Source organism: Aedes aegypti, chromosome 1 (assembly GCF_002204515.2).
Source record: "Aedes aegypti strain LVP_AGWG chromosome 1, AaegL5.0 Primary Assembly, whole genome shotgun sequence".
NCBI lineage: Eukaryota > Metazoa > Arthropoda > Insecta > Diptera > Culicidae > Aedes > Aedes aegypti.
The window spans coordinates 157,376,146-157,393,561 of NC_035107.1; the positions used below are offsets into that span (position 1 = coordinate 157,376,146).

Sequence of the window (17,416 nt, forward strand, 5' to 3'; positions counted from 1 at the left end):
ATTTTGGAAAGTTCTCAACCCATGCTTCAACTTTGCCGAATATCTCGAATCAAGATTTCCACATCTAGACGTTGCATTTTTCAAAAACATAATCATAACCCTGATTTTTTTGTACGACCGATTCTTTTTACGACCCCCCGTTAACGGTCGTAAAAAGAGGTTGGGGTGTAATATCTGAATCTTTGGGCAAATATCTGAATTAATTTTTAATGAAATTCTCAGTGTAAATAATTAAAAATGTATGCAGTATTACTAGTGACATTACACGAGGTATTAAAACAAATATTCTTAGATAAATGCATGCGATTACCGTAAAACGGGGTGAATAGAAACAGTGGGGCGAATAGAAACAAAGCGACCTTCAGTTAAAAACGCGACTATTATGTAATGATAAACTTTAAAAACCTACTGAAATATTGTTTTTTTCCATTAGTTCAATAACAACATAGGGAGTCGATACCAGTTATGGACCCTTTGCGTATTATGGACCCCTCACAGAAAAACATAAAATTAACACTCAAAGCAACCTTATTCCTATGAAAATCCACCGGGGGAACTTCGATTGCATTGTTAGTCAGCAGTTTCAGGCAAAATATTTGGTTTGAGGCGCATAAATACATATATTTGAACAGTTTTGTAAATGAAACCACACAAGAGGGTCCATAATACGCATTTCCAGGTGGGTCCATAATAGGCACGTCGGCAGCGAGCCGGATTACATGGGAATCAAATGGAGGGTCCATAATACGCAACGTCAAATTTGTAAACAATCCTATTATGGACCCCGGGAGGGTCTATAATAGGCATTCGGACAACAGTTTTCCAAATTCTGGGAAAATCGTATAATTTTGTATGTTGCATGGGTGTACTGTAAAGTAAAGACATTGAACTTGTTATTAGACTCCACAAAACGTAAATCCGCCTGAGATATAATTGCGGAAAGTCGTCGAGAATGAATTTCAGCTACTAAGGGGTCCATTACTAGCATTGACACCCTAGTATCGCTAGCCTATTTTCAAATTAAAAATTTTGCTACATTTCTCATTAAAAAATTGAGAAGAAAATATTGAAATCTTAATCATTTTTGATAGCTCGAAACATCCGCCATTTTGGCTGATTTCAAAAATGATCAAAAATTGAACTAAGTTTCAAAAATTTTAATTTTTTTCTTCGCCAAGTAAATACATGTTGATATTTCTTCAAGATGCACTCAAAATGTGTTTTAATTTTCCATTAATGAAAAATGTATTGATGTTTACTTAACAGTGTTTCTATTCGCCCCATTGCAGGGTGAATAGAAACATACAACATTTTTATAAATCTTTGTACGATATAATTTTTATTTTTCAACAGCAATTAGGGTCTTAGCAAAGGAGGGCGTGACCCATATTTAAGGCTAATAAAATTGGTTTTTACCCACACGGTTTAATTTGTACACATTCGAACATGTCGGAAAGTGTTTCTATTCGCCCCATTTTACGGTACCAATTCTTTTTCTCCGTGTGGGAACGTCTTGGATATTGTTGAAGAATTTGCAATGATGTTGGTTGGTTACGAGGGCCATTTCGGATATTCAGTAGGTTGCTATTCTGTTTAGTCGGATAAAACATAAACTCACTTTATTCGACATGTGTTACACTTAGGAGCTGATTCGAAAGTACGACGTAAATATAAATTGCTTCTTTTTTTTTTGATTTCGTATAATAATCGCGACCATAACTACACAAAAAGGAAAAATAATATAAAATGCTTGCATTATTTAATGGATGGAATAAGTTCTCTTTGAAGATTCAATTGTTGTGGGCAAAAATCGTCATTGTTCGAGCCTTTTGAGAATTGAGCAGATAAGACGTCAACCAATTTAGTGTTATGTTCTTTACTAAACAGCTATTTTTTATACGTAAAAGCAAGTTATATGTATTGCTAGCAATGTATTCATTGATTCGTTCGTTTGTGAGATTACATATGTCCTTTTAGCTGCTAAATTGGCATAAAATGCTAATCTATATTGCAATATAGGGTAACCGTCCTATTATGGAGGACTTAAGCACGGTGTTGACATTTAAATCGTATTTCAGTGTCCAAAACCTAAATATTATAATATTTTACAATGCAAAGTGTTAAAACTATCCTTTATCGAGAGTATAGTAAAGTAAAAAAGTAAATTTTGGAATCAAACATACATTTTTTTAACATAAATCTGAAGCTCTTCCGCTGTCCTATTATTGCGGTATCTCGTCCTATTATTGCGGTAGTGCCGTCCTATTATTGCTGTATACAAGAAATCATAGATTTTATTACATTCAGTATACATGCAATGTCACACAATGTTCTAGCATTAAAACTATGCTCCCTCCAGGTTAATGACACTGCACGGTACTGTCAGTTTGTGTGACTTTGGACATATCTATAAAGAAAACTAATTCATTACTTTACGTCACGATCCGAAAACAAATCAACAGAATCGAATGATTTTCTGGTGGTTTCGTCTCTTCTTCCGTCGTAGCTGGACAATGTTAATGTAAATAGACAAGGTTCTTCCATCTGAGACCAGACTAGTCGCTATATAAGAAATGTATTTGTTGACTCAAGTATAACCACAATTAACAATATTTTTTCACTAGTTTTCACCAATCCAATGCAATTTTTAAAGATTGCTTCCTTGCGATCATCTTTTATCTTAGTTTTTCATCGCATATTTGGCATGTGTTACGAATTTCAATCAGTTTACGTGATTTTTCGGTAAAACATCGATTTTATTTACAATATATTTGTAAATAAGAGCAACTATAGGGTAAAAATGAACATAAACCTTTTGTTTGACTAAATAAATGTATGTATAACTCAAAATTATGTCCCTTATTAGTATCCTAATAATATAATTGAAATATCGATTTTTTGAATGAGATTTACAGATACCGCAATAATACGCAAAAAGCTATTTTCATTGTCCTATTATTGCGGTATATGCTTTTTCTCAAATATATAAAACTTTTATTCAAAATTCAATATCTATCATGTAACTACATCCATACTGAACTGATATACCCGCTACATACAATTGTTTTGGTTCTACACTTAAACATTTAAGCTTATGAAAACCCGCCCGTAGATAGAGAGACTGGTTAAAAATATAGGCTTTTCTTGATGCATCATTTGAAACTGTTCTTCCAACGATCAAAATCGTTTAATTTTCAAAGCTTTTATCTGGTACAGCTTGGGAATACTATAGGCTTTCATCATCATCGATAATATCCATAGGAAATAGAGTTTTCGATTGATAATGAGGGTTTAACTCTTATACCGCAATAATAGGGAATACCGCAATAATGGGCAAATTACCCTAGTGTTTTTCGTTTCAAATTTTACAAATAAATGTTATTGTGACTTCTGAAATACACATGTGTTTAACGAGTTACTTAAATTTTTCTTGATTAACAGAATAGGTCCCTAAATGAATAGTTTTTAAGCTGTGCACCTAACATTACCCAAGTAACAATTTCAGCTATATAACAGTTTATTCAGCTAGAGTATACTCATTTCAGCTGACTAAGCTGCTACTCAGCTACTAATGTTACTTGGGTAGTTACATTACCCGCCTAACGTATGAAATTGCAGTTTGTTATATGTTTATGAAAATTTTCGCCATTTAATGAGTCTTGGCTCGAACAATGAAAATTTTTTTAATCCTAAAATTAAGCTTAACACAGATCTTAATGAATCACGATTCAAAACAACGGTTCATTGTTAAGTTTATGTCACTGTACATGTGCAACCTAGATGTTTAAGTCTGCTTCGAGTATAATAGTGCCGGAATGTAAAGTAATAGCAACTTGGAAGTTGCGTCACAACTTTTGTTTCGCTGAAAAAAAAAAACAAATAATATGTACAAAACAATTTGAACATGTACACCATATAGAGCTTTGTGCATTGCCGTTCTGCAAGCTTTGTTCAACCGTTTTGTTAGGAAATGAAACTGAAAATTGCAATACGGATTCTCATTTGTATCTAAATTATTGTTGGGGAATGGCGAAACGACTTTTCTATTAAATCTAGTTCATTAGACGATAATCTGCGTTGTTGTGCAATATCTTATCTATATGCCAAATGCTTTCTTTTATGATGCCTATGCTCATAATGGTCTCATTTAGTTTTTAAAGTTATTTGATTCAAAAAGCTAGTACCTAGTAGTAGCATTTGAAAAATTTGTACATTATGAAGGCTACCGTCAATGTCCACCAGGATTCAGCTCGTAGCAAATTGGCATCGTTGTACGGAGTTTGAGTGATTCCTGAAAAGCAAATAAAAAATAAGATATACCTAACTTATAACAAAACATCTTATAACAAATTGGCTGTTAGGGAAACTTCAATTAACACTAATTATGGCAAATTCATGCGCCGATTAAACCGAAGGACATTTATTTGATTGTGTTCTGGTTGATAAGGGTTGGCAGCTGCGTCTTGATGTTCAGATCGTCGAATAGGCGTAAAATACAGGTTAACTCCTTGCAGCTTTCCGTACATGCATCCTATTCGGATGGAGTAATTGATAATACCACCTGCGTACCGGTTCGTGCAATCGTGTGAGTCTACAAATATGTACTACAAATTGCGTAATATTCGCTTCCAGGTTAGTTTCTGGTCGACAGTTTCTTTGAGGTATCGTAGAATACGGTTAGACTCCAACCAGACAGCTTATGAAAGGAAGCCAGCAGCTTGTGAAAGCGCTGAAGCTGAACATGGCCCTGGGTCCGGACGGAATCCCCAACGTTGCACTCAAAGCAGCAGTCTGTGCGTATCCAGATATGATAAGGAAGGTTATACAGAAATGCCTGGACGAAGGTCAATTTCCAGAAATATGGAAAATTCAGAAACTGGTACTGTTGCCGAAGCCAGGAAAACCGCCTGGGGATCCAGAATCATATAGGCCTCGGTAAACTCTTTGGACAGGTTATCCTCAGCAGGATGATGAAATCCACAGAGAACGAGAACGGGCTATCAGAAAGGCAGTTTAGATTCCAGAAAGGAAGGTCGACGGTGGACGCAATTCGGACAGTGCTGGAGAGGGCCGAGATAGCATTTTGTTTATTTTTTCGGAGTAGGGAAAAACCCGTTTGAGTTGAGCTGTCAACTAATGCTCTCTCTCAAATAGGCACAAAACCTACCCATCTTTTCAATGAAGCAAAAGTATAGAGGAGATCGTTACTGTGCCGTGGTCACGATAGATGTGAAGAACGCGTTCAACAGTGCCAGCTGGGAGGCCATTCCCATTGCGGGTTCCCGACTACTTGTGCCAGGTTTTGAAGAGCTACCTCCAAAACCGTTTACTGAGGTATGACACCCGAAGGAGTTAAGAATACCGGCTGGAGTCCCACTAGGTTCCATAATGGGACCAACGCTGTGGAATGCGATGTACGACGGGGTCCTATCGCTGCAGCTACCCAATGGGGTCGAGATCGTCGACATCGCCGATGACGTCGTCCTAACGGTAATAGGTGAGACGCAGGAGGAAGTAGAAGTGCTGGCAACGGAGGCAATTGGTCTGGTCGAAGATTGGATGGAGGGAGTCAAGCTGAAGATATCCCACCACAAAACGGAGGTGCTGCACGGTGAGATCACTGTCGGGGGGGCATGCCATAGCATCACAGCGAAAGCTGAAACACCTGTGCGTAATGCTAGACGATCGGCTGAACTTCAACAGTCACGTCGAATATGCATGCGAGAAGGGGGCGAAGGCGAGCAATGCGCTCACAAGACTTATACCCAACTTAGGTGGTCCTAGAAGCAGTAAGAGGCGTCTTCTGGCTGTCGTATCAACATCACTACTAGCGCACCATACGCTAGCCTGGAACGCGGCGCTACAGACCAAGCGGAATCAGGATAAGTTAAACAGCACGTTCCGACTCATCACCATGCGAGTGGTGAGCGCGTACAGGACTATATCGTCGGAGGAGGCGGCATGCGTAATCGCCGGAATGATCCCGATCTGCATCATCCTGCCCGAAGACATCGACTGCTATCAGCGAAGAGAAACCAGGCAGTCGAGGAAGTTGGTAAGAATTCTTTCGCTGGCTAAGTGGCAGCAAGAATGAGATGCCTCCGAGAAAGGAAGGTGGATCCTCAGGCTCATCCCGAATCTATCGGACTGGGTGAACAGGAAGCACGCTGATACAGTTCTTGTCAGGTCACGGCTGTCTCAAGCAGTATCTGCATCGATTCGGCCATGCATCTTCACCAGTCTGTCCTGAGTATATGGAGAATGAAGAAACGCCAGAACATGTTGTCTTCGACTGCCCGAGGTTTAACATAGAACGAAACACAGTGGCGGCTGCTTTTGGTGAATACTTCAGCGTAGAAGGTGTGGTACACGGAATGATAAGCGATCCCTATCTTTGGAATATGATGACCAACATGGTGGTGCAAATGACGAGCAGAAAAATGGAGTCAAGCGCACCAACAAAACACAGTAGCATCTATCAAAAAAGTCTAAATGGCCCAGGTGTGTGGCCGGCCCCAAAATGTGAGTGACGTTGAAGAGACAAATTGCAGCCAGATCGAATAGAGCAAGAGGTGACGAAAAGGCGCAGAGGCATGAACAAGCTCTCCGCTCCCTGAAGTACCATGAGGTATTTCCAGCGGGGCCCAAGCCAAAGAAAATTGGCGTGGTTTAGAGTTGTTTTCCCCTTTTTTTCTCTGTTACCGCACTCGAGACGTGCACCCGCAGTAGACCGTGAGTAAGTGAGAACCACATAGCCTAAACCCGCGAAAATTCTACAAAAAAGACAGCTTATGAACTAGTTTTCTTGTCAATCGAAACTGCTGCTGCAACATCAGGGCGAGTGTACGTACAACTGCCTATCAACTAGACTGGTACACTTGTAGTAATTGGGCAGCGGGATATCATTCTCTGAATGTAGGTTGCCTGAATCCAACGGAACGCTAGATAATTTTGTATCTTCTAGGCTGACCTTGATCAGGAGTTTCTGAATATAGCTTTTCCAGCTCAACACAACATGTTTCTCCGAACGCATGACTTAGATTCTAAGAAACAAATTGAAGTCCCCAAAAGATTCATTCGTTTAAGTAGATGAAAAAACCGAATTTAGTACTATACCATTTAATTCCACTAGAGTTTGTATCCTTTGACAGATGCGCGTATTTCGACCTCAACTGTAAGGCCGTCTTCAGTGTCGTGTACTAGACTCGACAAGTCGAGTCTAGTACACGACACTGAAGACGGCCTTACAGTTGAGGTCGAAATACGCGCATCTGTCAAAGGATACAAACTCTAGTGGAATTAAATGGTATAGTACTAAATTCGGTTTTTTCATCTACTTATAGGTATTCTACTAAACAGCTCGAAGATTTATTATCATTCGTTTAGTTAACCCTCTCTTTCCCATGGTAGGACAGGTGAACCACCGATTTTACACGAACGTTAGCTAAACCGAAGTGGTACGATTAGCTCAATAATCACCCCTATTCTTGTTTACGTTCGAATGCGCTTTCGATCGAAAACCAATTTGCATTCTCGTTTACGCCAGCAAAATCAAGTGGGCCGTGGATTCGAACGAATAGGATTCGATCGAAAGTTGGATCCACCGTAAACGAGAATAGGGGTGAATGATTGGAAAGAATTTTTGCGCTCATTTGTCTCATCAAACATTGAAATAAGTGACCTAATGGTCCAACTATTGAAAAACAGTCAACCAACTCTTGATAAACAATCAAACATTTTTATAGTGATTTTGAATAATTTAGTGTACCGTACACCCCCGTTAATTTGAACGGTACCTCATGCAAACCATCGGGGTTCTTTTTTCAATTTGAGTCACCCTAGAAACGTGTTTCTGGTCACCTCTTTCACTGTTTTGTTTTGATTCTGCGTTAGACAGCGTTCCATTCCACTTCACTCTGTTCCATGAGCTAAATGACGTTTGAACCATTTTTAATCTGAACGATGTGCAAATTAGCGGGGTACAAATTAAAAAGTGTTCAGATTAAATGTGGTCAAACCCGGTATTTGCAAAAAATTTTGTTTAAGCACTTTTTTTTTAGAAACGCCATTTTGACAGTTAAATTGTCATACAGAGCTGTGAGAAAGAAAGGGTTAACATCTATGAGGATAACACTGAATCAACAATTTTACGTTTTTCGTTGTGCACTTGATCCGCCCATCTAGCTCACTGCGTACCACACCTTCTCATCCGGATCCGAAACTAACACCATCTTTGCAGGGTTGCTGTCCAGCATTCTTGCAACATGCCCTGCCCATCATACCCTTCCAGCTTTGATCACCTTCTGGATATTGGGTTCACCGTAGAGCCGCCGAAGATCGTCCTAAGCACCAGGCGTTCGAAAACCCCAAGAGGACAACTTCCACAGATGAAGCGCCTCTGTATTTCATGGCTATAATTATTTACAGACTTAAGCAAGGGTCCAAGGTGGGCGAACTCGTCGTCCACCTCAAACGTATCTCCGTCTATGGGGTTAATTACAGAGGGATTGACTGAATTCGGCGTACAGACTACTGTCACGCATCCTGTTTAACCTTCCAGTCGTCGCGCGGTTCGCCACCGTCAGAGCAACCTCGCCGCCGTTGTAAACGAAAAGCGAGGTTTTTTGACCAGTGTTGTACAAAATATAACAGCGCGACTACTGAAGTGTTAACAGACTGCGACCGCTCGAGGGGTCCTTCGTCGGCGAATACCAGGCTGATTTTCGTGAGGGCCGCTCGACAACGGACCAGATGTTTACCCTGCAAATGATCTTAGATAAATCCCGGGAGTATAACTTGCCGTCCCACCATCTGTTTATTGATTTCAAGGCAGTGTACGATTAAGTGAAATAAGCTGTGGCAGATAATGCCTGAACTTGGTTTTCTGGCGAAACTAATTAGGCTGATACGTGCAACGCTAAATGGTTCGAAATTAAGTGTTCGGGGATTACAGATGAGGTGTCAACCTCGTTTGTGACGTTAGACGGATTAAACCAAGAAGGCGCACTTTCAAATTTTCTGTTCAACATTGCACTCGAGGGTGCTATTAGGAGATCTGACGTGCAGAGATGGCGGACGATATTGACCTTATTGGAATCGATCGAAAGTCAGTGGAGGACGCTGTCTTGCCTCTGAAGAAGGAGAAAGCAAGGATAGGCCTGACCATTATTTCTACCAAAACTAAGTACATGGTTGCGGGCCCTGAAACTTGCAAACGGAAACAAGATTTGCCCTGTGTAAAACCCTGTTTTTTCCGGTGGCCCTCTACGGGCACGAAGCGTGGATGTTGAAAGAAGCAGTCGGTGCAGACAAATGGCCAGTTTCTCCATCTTAATTGAATTCAGCTCGGATGCCATCCTTTTTCCAGTAGGAAGCCGGATCCTATTCCTGGCACTTTTGATTCATTTCGGCAGTGGGTTTTTGTGAAAGCTATTGAGCTCATATTTTGCCACAATATGCGTCGTATTAAAGAGCTTCTTATTGAAAAGTTTCAGATAATTTTGCCGAGAAGAACCCTCCATGCCAAAGTGAATCATGGAAGTGTTCAAATAGCGCTGCTCCCTAGCTCTCTTAAAGTGGGGCTGGTTGGTTTCCATCGTCCGCAGTACATACTGATGTAGACATTTCTGCTGTTGTCTGGGCCTCCATTACCTGCGCTCTCAGTGCCATTCAATTGTTCATCTTACCGCTGCTTCCACCTTTCGACCATCTCACCTTCGTTCGTCAAGTTGCTCATATCCTTATCCCTGCACATCTCGGCTCGCGAAGTCTATGCAGGATACGTTGAGCTGATAGAACTACTTGGGCACTCCATAATTCAATTTGATATTGAGGTTTTCTTTTCTCGGTTGAATTGTTTTAAGTTTTGTAATGAGAAGCACTCCTTAATGTCGCATATTGAATCAAAAGTGCTAAGTACAGTAATGACCCGATTTTGTCAGCCCCCGATTTTGTCTATTCCAGATTTTATCTACACCCGATTTTGACAACCTTTTTGACCCGATTTTGTCAGCCTAAAAATTACATTATTTTAATGAAGAAATATTGGGTACAACCATAATGTACAATGTCAAGTATGACCTTAGCCACGCCTATATGATCATCTAAAGTCTAAATTCACTTTGTATCGCAGTTATCACGGAACGGGTTAGGGATCTTGTAAATATTACGGTTCATACAAAAATAAAAAAACGCTATAATCATTAACAACATAATAAGACGTTTTCCCCATTTTGTCAACCCTGAATGCAACAAAAGGCTGAAAAAATCGGGACATAACTGTATAAGATACGGCTTCATTTTAATTTGTGCTTAAATGAAATAGTTGCTTGCAATCTGTCTTCCTGCCAAACGACTTTATGCTAAATGGGGTACGATCGTTACACGATGGCATAAATGTGAATATACCGATAGACAAAAGAAAAACAAAATTCTTCTGAAGAAACACGCACTTGCTACATACCCATCTGAAACTTGATAGGCGGGCTGGACATCCTTCCATCTCCTCCATTGCTGTATGCCAGAACACGCAGATTGTACGATTTTCCTGTGAATTGTTCGACAGAGTTATTATACATCGAAAACGCTTATTATCTGGTTGTCAACTTACCTGGTGTAAGATTGTCGATGATTTTTTCAAGCTTTTGACCTATTGGGACCACGGTGTCGTTGGCAGTAGTCATGTCCTGATCGGTTTCCCAGATTCTTATCTTATATCCCTGAACTGGTTCTTCGTCTTGGGAAGGCGCAATGTAGCGCCAAACAACACGAATCGTAGACGGATTGATGCCAAATATATTCACCGATGACGGCGGTTTCTGCGGTGCATTTCGATATGTTCTCTCGAGATATCGTTCGCTTTCGGGTCCTTCTCCGGCAGCGTTGTAGGCCATAACTTTCACAAAGTAGTAGGTATCGGGTTCAAGACCCACAATAAGGGCCCATGGGCGCGTAGTTCGTGACAGGAAGTATACAGCATCCTCTTCCTTGTGCTCTTTTTTCCAGTATTTCAGCTGAAAATGCATTAGTTGATCGTCAATTTAGAGTATGCTTTTATAAATTTAATTCTTTGTATTCTGGGATTAATATGACCCCATAGCCCTTTCATGGGCTGTACTTATTTTTGTTAGTGAAAAGAAATGTGATTTTACACACGTTAGTACGATCGATTTTTTCCGTTGAATTCAAATGTTTTAAAAACAGTTCTAACGTATTTTATTTAAATAGTAAATTATCGGTGCCTTGGTGTCATATTTGCTTCACATTAATATCGCGATAACTTCGCAAAATTCAAACGAATTTTGGATTTTCAAACCGTTTTGTAAAAAAATTAGTTCACTTTCAATAAACAATATAAGTAAATTAAAATGGGGAATTGTGTGGCGCACGGAGGGATTGTTATGGAAAAAATGTTTGAAATTCTGACACTGGAGGCTTATTTCATATATAAATATATTTCCCGAAGTCCTAATTCCTCCAGGTATTCATCCAGTAATTCTTTCATTGACTTTCTTGGGATTTTCTACATAATTTCCATCGAGCACATTTTCAAGAAGGGCCCAGATAGCCGTAGCAATAAACGCGCAGCTATTGAGCATGTCACTATGCTGAATGGTTCGAATGCCGAGGGTCGAGGATCTTTTCGTAAAGGAAATTTTCTTGATTCGCAGGGCGTAGAATAGCTTTGTACCTTTCACACGATATACCGTAAGGACGCCATTCACCGCTCATTTAACAGCATTTCAACACATTAAATTCTGTCAAAAATCGGTTTTTCGATATTTTGCACAACTTTTTGCGCTAGACGCAAGATAAAACATTTGTTTTTGTTGGAAAGAAGTTGAAATGTGAACAATGTATAATGGTACCGAATAACATGTATGCCAATGATACATGTGTAGGGCGCCATTCATCGCTCATCCTAAGTATGAGGCTCTATATACACAACTAGTTGGAATTAATTCAGTTTCATTAGCTGGTTGTTATCTTTGTAAGTACAACAACATATTAAAGCGTGGCAGCTAAGAAGCATTTTTCGATCTGCCATAATAAAATCAGTGTTCAACTCATGTTTACCGCCTTAAACAGCCTAATATTATTTTTTATAAATAGTATATAAAATTAAATCATATGAATTTCATTCTGATACAATCCATTCTGGTATACTAACACATGTTGATGACTTTTATTGCGAAAATTTGTTCAGATTTTTCAAAATAATTCAATGAGCGGTGATAAAAAAGATATTTACGTTACTGCTAATGTCAAGTGACTTCTACAAAACTACTTATTTTTACTTTTTGAATATTTTTCACCATCATTTAGGGTCATGCACAAATTACGTCACGCTCCGAGGGGGGGGGGGGGGGGTCAAGCCAAGCGTGACAAGCCATACAAAAATTTCAGGGAACTCATACGAAAAACGTGACAAAGGAGGGGGAGGGGATCAAAAAAGTTGAAATTTAGCGTGACATAATTTGTGTACCATCCATTTCTTGCTTTCTGAACTTGTTTTGTTTACTTCTTTTAGCCAAGCTACACAGAAAAAAGCTACAGTTGTTTTACACGAAATAGGAATTTGACAAAAATTGTAAGGTATAAAACCAACAAAAAAACAATACAGTGTTCTGTTACAATATATTATATTGTTTTTTGAATTGTATATTCAAACAAGAATGATGTTGCTTCGACATTGTATTGTAATTACGCTGTATTGTATCCAATACGTTATATTGTACATTAATGGTTTATTCCATTCACTGAATGATACGTTTTTATCCGGGCATCTAGATTACTTTCTTCTGCAATTAATCGTGTTATTCAAACCTTTTAATTTCTAATTTTATTAAGCGCTCGCACCGGCAATTTTCAGCAGACCAGAAATGCGCTTGATTGTCTGTAGTCGAAATCAGATTGTTGTAAATTATTTCTGTCAAATGTACCAGTGATGTGGTTGGATGTATCGTAAACATAGTAAATTGGTCTGAAATTCTGGTAGTTTCAAGAATGGGATTAGTCAGCTAAAATAGTAATTTTTACCACAGATTTTTTTCCCGTGGGGAGATTTAACTCTTGAGGAATCCCAGGACGAAGTTGTTGAGGAATTTCTGAAAAAAAAATCTTGATTGATCTCTTCGAATGATCCCTGGAGAAGTTTTTGAATTAATCCTTGAAAGAAACCGAGGATTTATTTTTTAAAGAAGCCATACAAAAATGTTTGGAGTAATTAGAGTGCGCAAGGATTTAATTGAGCAGTTTCTGGAGTGATTCCCTTGAACATCCCATGAAAAATCTCTAGAAGAATTTCGTGGAGAATTGTTAGAGAAATCTCTAGATGAATTTTGTAAGGACTGCAGGAGTAGTCTAAGAAATATTACAGAATCAATCTTTGGAGAAATCACTAGAAGATTTTCTAAAGCTTTTTTTTCGAGGAATATGAGAAAAAGCTCCTGAATAATCTGTTGAATAATCATGTAGTAGCATCTGTAGGTTTTTCTGTAGCTTCTAGAATGTTGCACGAAGTCTCCGAAAAACGACCTGCTACCAGCCCTGCAATGTTCGCGTAAGTTACTCTGAAAGATTATCTGCAGCCTCTTGAATTTAGCACCACTGCTAGCAAAAACATTAAATAATCAGCCTTTGATTTTTTTAGTTTGATTGAATTTTCTCTCCAAACATCCGATCAAATTTTGCGAAGATATGGTGCAGAACCACTTGGGCACTTCCATGATTCACTTTGGCATGGGGGGTTTTCTCGGCCGTATTTTCTGAAACTATGAAATAAGAAGCGCATTAGTACGACGCATGTTGTGACCAAATATGAGCTCTGTAGCTTTCAAAAAAACCACTGCCGAAGTGAATCAAAAGTGCCAAGAATAGGATCCGGCTCTCTATCACCCCAAGGCACAACAAAACTTTTTCTAAGTACAGACAGAGGAAGATCTATGAAACTTACCCTGTGTCCAATTAGCTTTCCTCTGATGGCGTCTCGTGTCTGTGAAACCGGAATCCAGGTGACATTCAGTGCGGTCGAGTTATAGCTTCTGGCAACGGTTTGCTGCGGAGCAACTTGCGGCATATCTTCGGCAGAATATATGGTCGCGATGTCACTTATCGGTCCCTCCCCGAGATCGTTGATGGCTTGTACCTTCACCTCGTATTTGGTGTAATATTTGTCGAATGGAATGTGCACGACAGCTCTTCCTACATTTCCTTGCCGTTTCAGAACTTCCGAGGCCCACTCGCGTTGATTGGGAAGCCGGTAGAACACCTTGTAGTGTATGTCAATGCTGTTTTGTTCCTCTGGAAGCAGCGGATCCCAAGTAATAGTCAGGTCTCCAATCTTTCCTCCTCCTCCGCCAACATTGCGTGGAGCAATATATGGCTTATCCTTCTGAGTGTTGTAAAGTGGAGATGGCAAACTTGGGACACCGATGCCCAGATCGTTAACTGCCACTACGCTGAACTCGTAACCACAACCTGGAGTAAGATTGGTAACAGTTGCACGGCGTCTTCCGTTGTAGCGATCGATTTCCTGTGCAAAAACGTTCTGCGATACATTAACCCATGTCTTGTTCCAAGTCGTCCGTCCCAGAATGTTGTAGTACAGTATGGGTCTTCCATTATCACTTCCATCAATCCATTCCAGTGAGGCATCGGTTTTCTTGATGTCGATTACCTTAACAGCCCCTGGTGCACCAGGTGGTCCTTGTATGAATACCAACGTTTTCGATACTATTCTATTGACTGCGGATTTGGCGATGCATTCGTATTCACCAGCATCCAGCAGGGTTAGATTATGCACTTCTAAACTATTGTAATTTGCTATAAATCTTGCGTTGTACGCTGGCATATTGTCATAGGTGTTTATGATGCGGCCGTTATGGGCCCACAAAAAGGCAACATCTAGTACTTCATCGTACGTTACTTCACATCGCAGGTACAGAAGTTCATCAATTTGTTTGATAACTTTCGGAGGTAGTTGTTCGGTGAACCTTAGTTCCTGTAGAACAATGAGACGGGCTTTCGACTCTGCTACACCTTGTGAATTACTGGCCACGCAGGTGTAGACCCCTTCATCATCACGAGAAGTTGGGGAGATGAACAAGGTACCGGTTGGAAGCATGCGCCGGTGGCCTCCCGTTCCAATGACATTGCCGTCCTTTTTCCATACAATTTTCGGTCGGGGCGCAGCCTCTGGTTCACACTCAATTGTGGTGTTCCCATTATAGATCGAATATATCTCGGACTCCAAGGGTTTCTTCTTGAATGATGGCTTCATGGATAGCACACGCAATTGTGCTGAAGAGTACACGCCTTTCAGTTGATTTGTCGCCTTACATTGATACATCCCGTTATCATCTTCCGGATCTAAGAAATTTATCTTCAGAACATTGTCCTGTATCACAAATTTGTCTTTATTGAACTTTCTATTTTCTGGGTCCATTAATTCCGCGTTCTTGTACCACGTGTAGTTGACATCTGGAATGGCAGAGGCCTCACAAAGGAATGTTACAGAGCTTTGATAATCCTTGATCTTATCCTTAAGGGGGATTGTGAAATTTGGTTGCATTTGCACGCTGACCAGGACACTTTTGGATATTGATTTTCGATCATTTTTGATGGTGCAAATATACTCGCCATTGTCATTGGCAGTAGAATTTTTAATAACTAGCACGCGATTATAGTTTTCAAGATAGGAGAAGCGAGGTAGATTTCCATTTCTACGTGTCCAGTTGTAAGAAGGCACAGGATAGCCGAAGGCCATACATTCAAGTCTCAAATCTTTCCCAGCAACTGGTGCTTCGGGGAACTTCTTAGGGAAGTTGTTGGCAAAAATCAAATCTTGATAGTGAGGATGAGCAACTACTTGCAAATTGAAGAATGGCCCATTTCTGCCGGTGTCGCTTACTGTGCTTTGCACGTTGCAGGAATAATTGGCCCGATCCTTTATCTCCAACGATGAGAAGTACAACGATCCATCGTGACTGACGAAAACTCGCTGATCCTCCTCGACAAAGTTGGGGAAGAAATCACGTGACCAGTAGTAACGTACATCCGGATAATGCTGAGGTGGATCACAGTACAGGGACTTTCCCCAATTCATTTCACCGGTTTCCGACGAACGCTGTAGATTGAACTCGAGGATGTAACCAAAATTAAGTTCAACGCTCTCTGATATGATTCGTCCAAAGATGTTTTCTGCCACGCAATGGTATGTTCCTATAAGGAGAAATAAGAAAAACGATTCAAAATTATACAGGTTGTCTACTCTTTTACAAAAATGAAATTCCCTGATATTTCCAGCTTTTCCAGGTTTTTAAATAAATATTCCAGGTTAAAAAAATTCTTCAAAATACATAAATGATTGATGAACTTTCATTTTAGATGACTTAAAAAAATGACTTAAAAAAATGTCGTTTCCCCAAAGATGGGATTCAGATTTATGGACACCAAATTTCTCTGGACGCCGTTTAGTATATTTTCACACATGATTTTTTTTTGTCTTTATTTATGTGATATTTAACACATCCGATCCGGCTAGTTCTTCACTCGTCAGAGAGAGCCAGACGGACTCCTCGCCAAAAAGAAATAAAATGTTAGACCAAAGGGGCCTACCTTCGAGCCCAACCACGGGGTCTCGCCTATCGTTTAATTACAGAGGTAATTTTTTTTTGTACCAGTTATGGACTTAGTGGTTCCCTATTTCGCCATACGTGATTATTTTAATGTCTTCTAATTTTGAATATGTTTATGTGTTGTAGTAGTTAGATTTCAAAAACATTCAAAAAGATTTAAATTGTGAAAGTTATCAAAATTTCACATATGTCCAAATAGGGAACCACTATGGCCATAACTGGTACACTTCCCCTACAAATTAAAATAAACGCAAAGAATCACAAACACATTTTCTTCAGTGTGGAGGTTTTCTAGTTCATTTGTTCTTCTACCTCCCACTAGGTGGCCTATGAATGTTGCGTGCAAGCTTGAAATGTTTCGTTGCCCATTTGATCCGTATGAAAAGTGAAGAAGTTTTCCACATGGAGGCTGCCGAGAATCTGGGGAGAAATACAGCGGAGGCGACTGGTGTTCGATGGAGGGAGCAGATCCGGAAAGCAGCTCTTCGAGGGGGACGACTATTATCGCCGCGGGAAATTTGTTGGAGAAATAAACCACCGCATCGAAATCAATCGCTAGACTCAGAGCAGGGTGATCCGCGTCGATCGAACGTTCCATCGAGTCAATCCAGTACGGTGAGACCATCTTATTTGTTCTGGTTCTGTCAAAGAGCCTACCGGTCGTTCCCCTAGCACCTTGGAAACTGGTTCGTTCGGGTAAAAGAGGCCGCGTAGAGGTACCGACAAACTTCGTTGAAAGCAGCAGCGGTGGGTAGTCCAGGTAAGTCCTAATGCTGTAG

The 17,416-nt window shown here is 40.0% G+C and overlaps 1 protein-coding gene across 4 annotated transcripts in view; it reads right to left on the reverse strand.

Annotated features, from left to right (window-relative positions):
• Nucleotides 1-3,636: 3,636 nt before the first annotated feature.
• LOC5568537 (contactin) overlaps nt 3,637-17,416 on the reverse strand; it is a 30,460-nt gene continuing 16,680 nt past the window's right edge. The window contains exons 3-7 of one of the 4 annotated variants that reach the window (XR_002501895.1): nt 13,955-16,221; nt 10,610-11,012; nt 10,452-10,546; nt 4,185-4,291; nt 3,637-3,862 (exon numbers count right to left, since the gene is read on the reverse strand). Coding sequence is in view for 3 of the 4 variants with exons in the window: in XM_021852008.1 (XP_021707700.1) it covers nt 4,185-4,291; nt 10,463-10,546; nt 10,610-11,012; nt 13,955-16,221 (2,861 nt within the window). In the remaining variant the exon portion in view is untranslated. Of the gene's footprint in view, nt 4,292-10,451; nt 10,547-10,609; nt 11,013-13,954; nt 16,222-17,416 lie in introns of all 4 variants that reach the window. The other 3 variants (XM_021852008.1, XM_021852014.1, XM_001652321.2) reach the window with 3 other exon arrangements.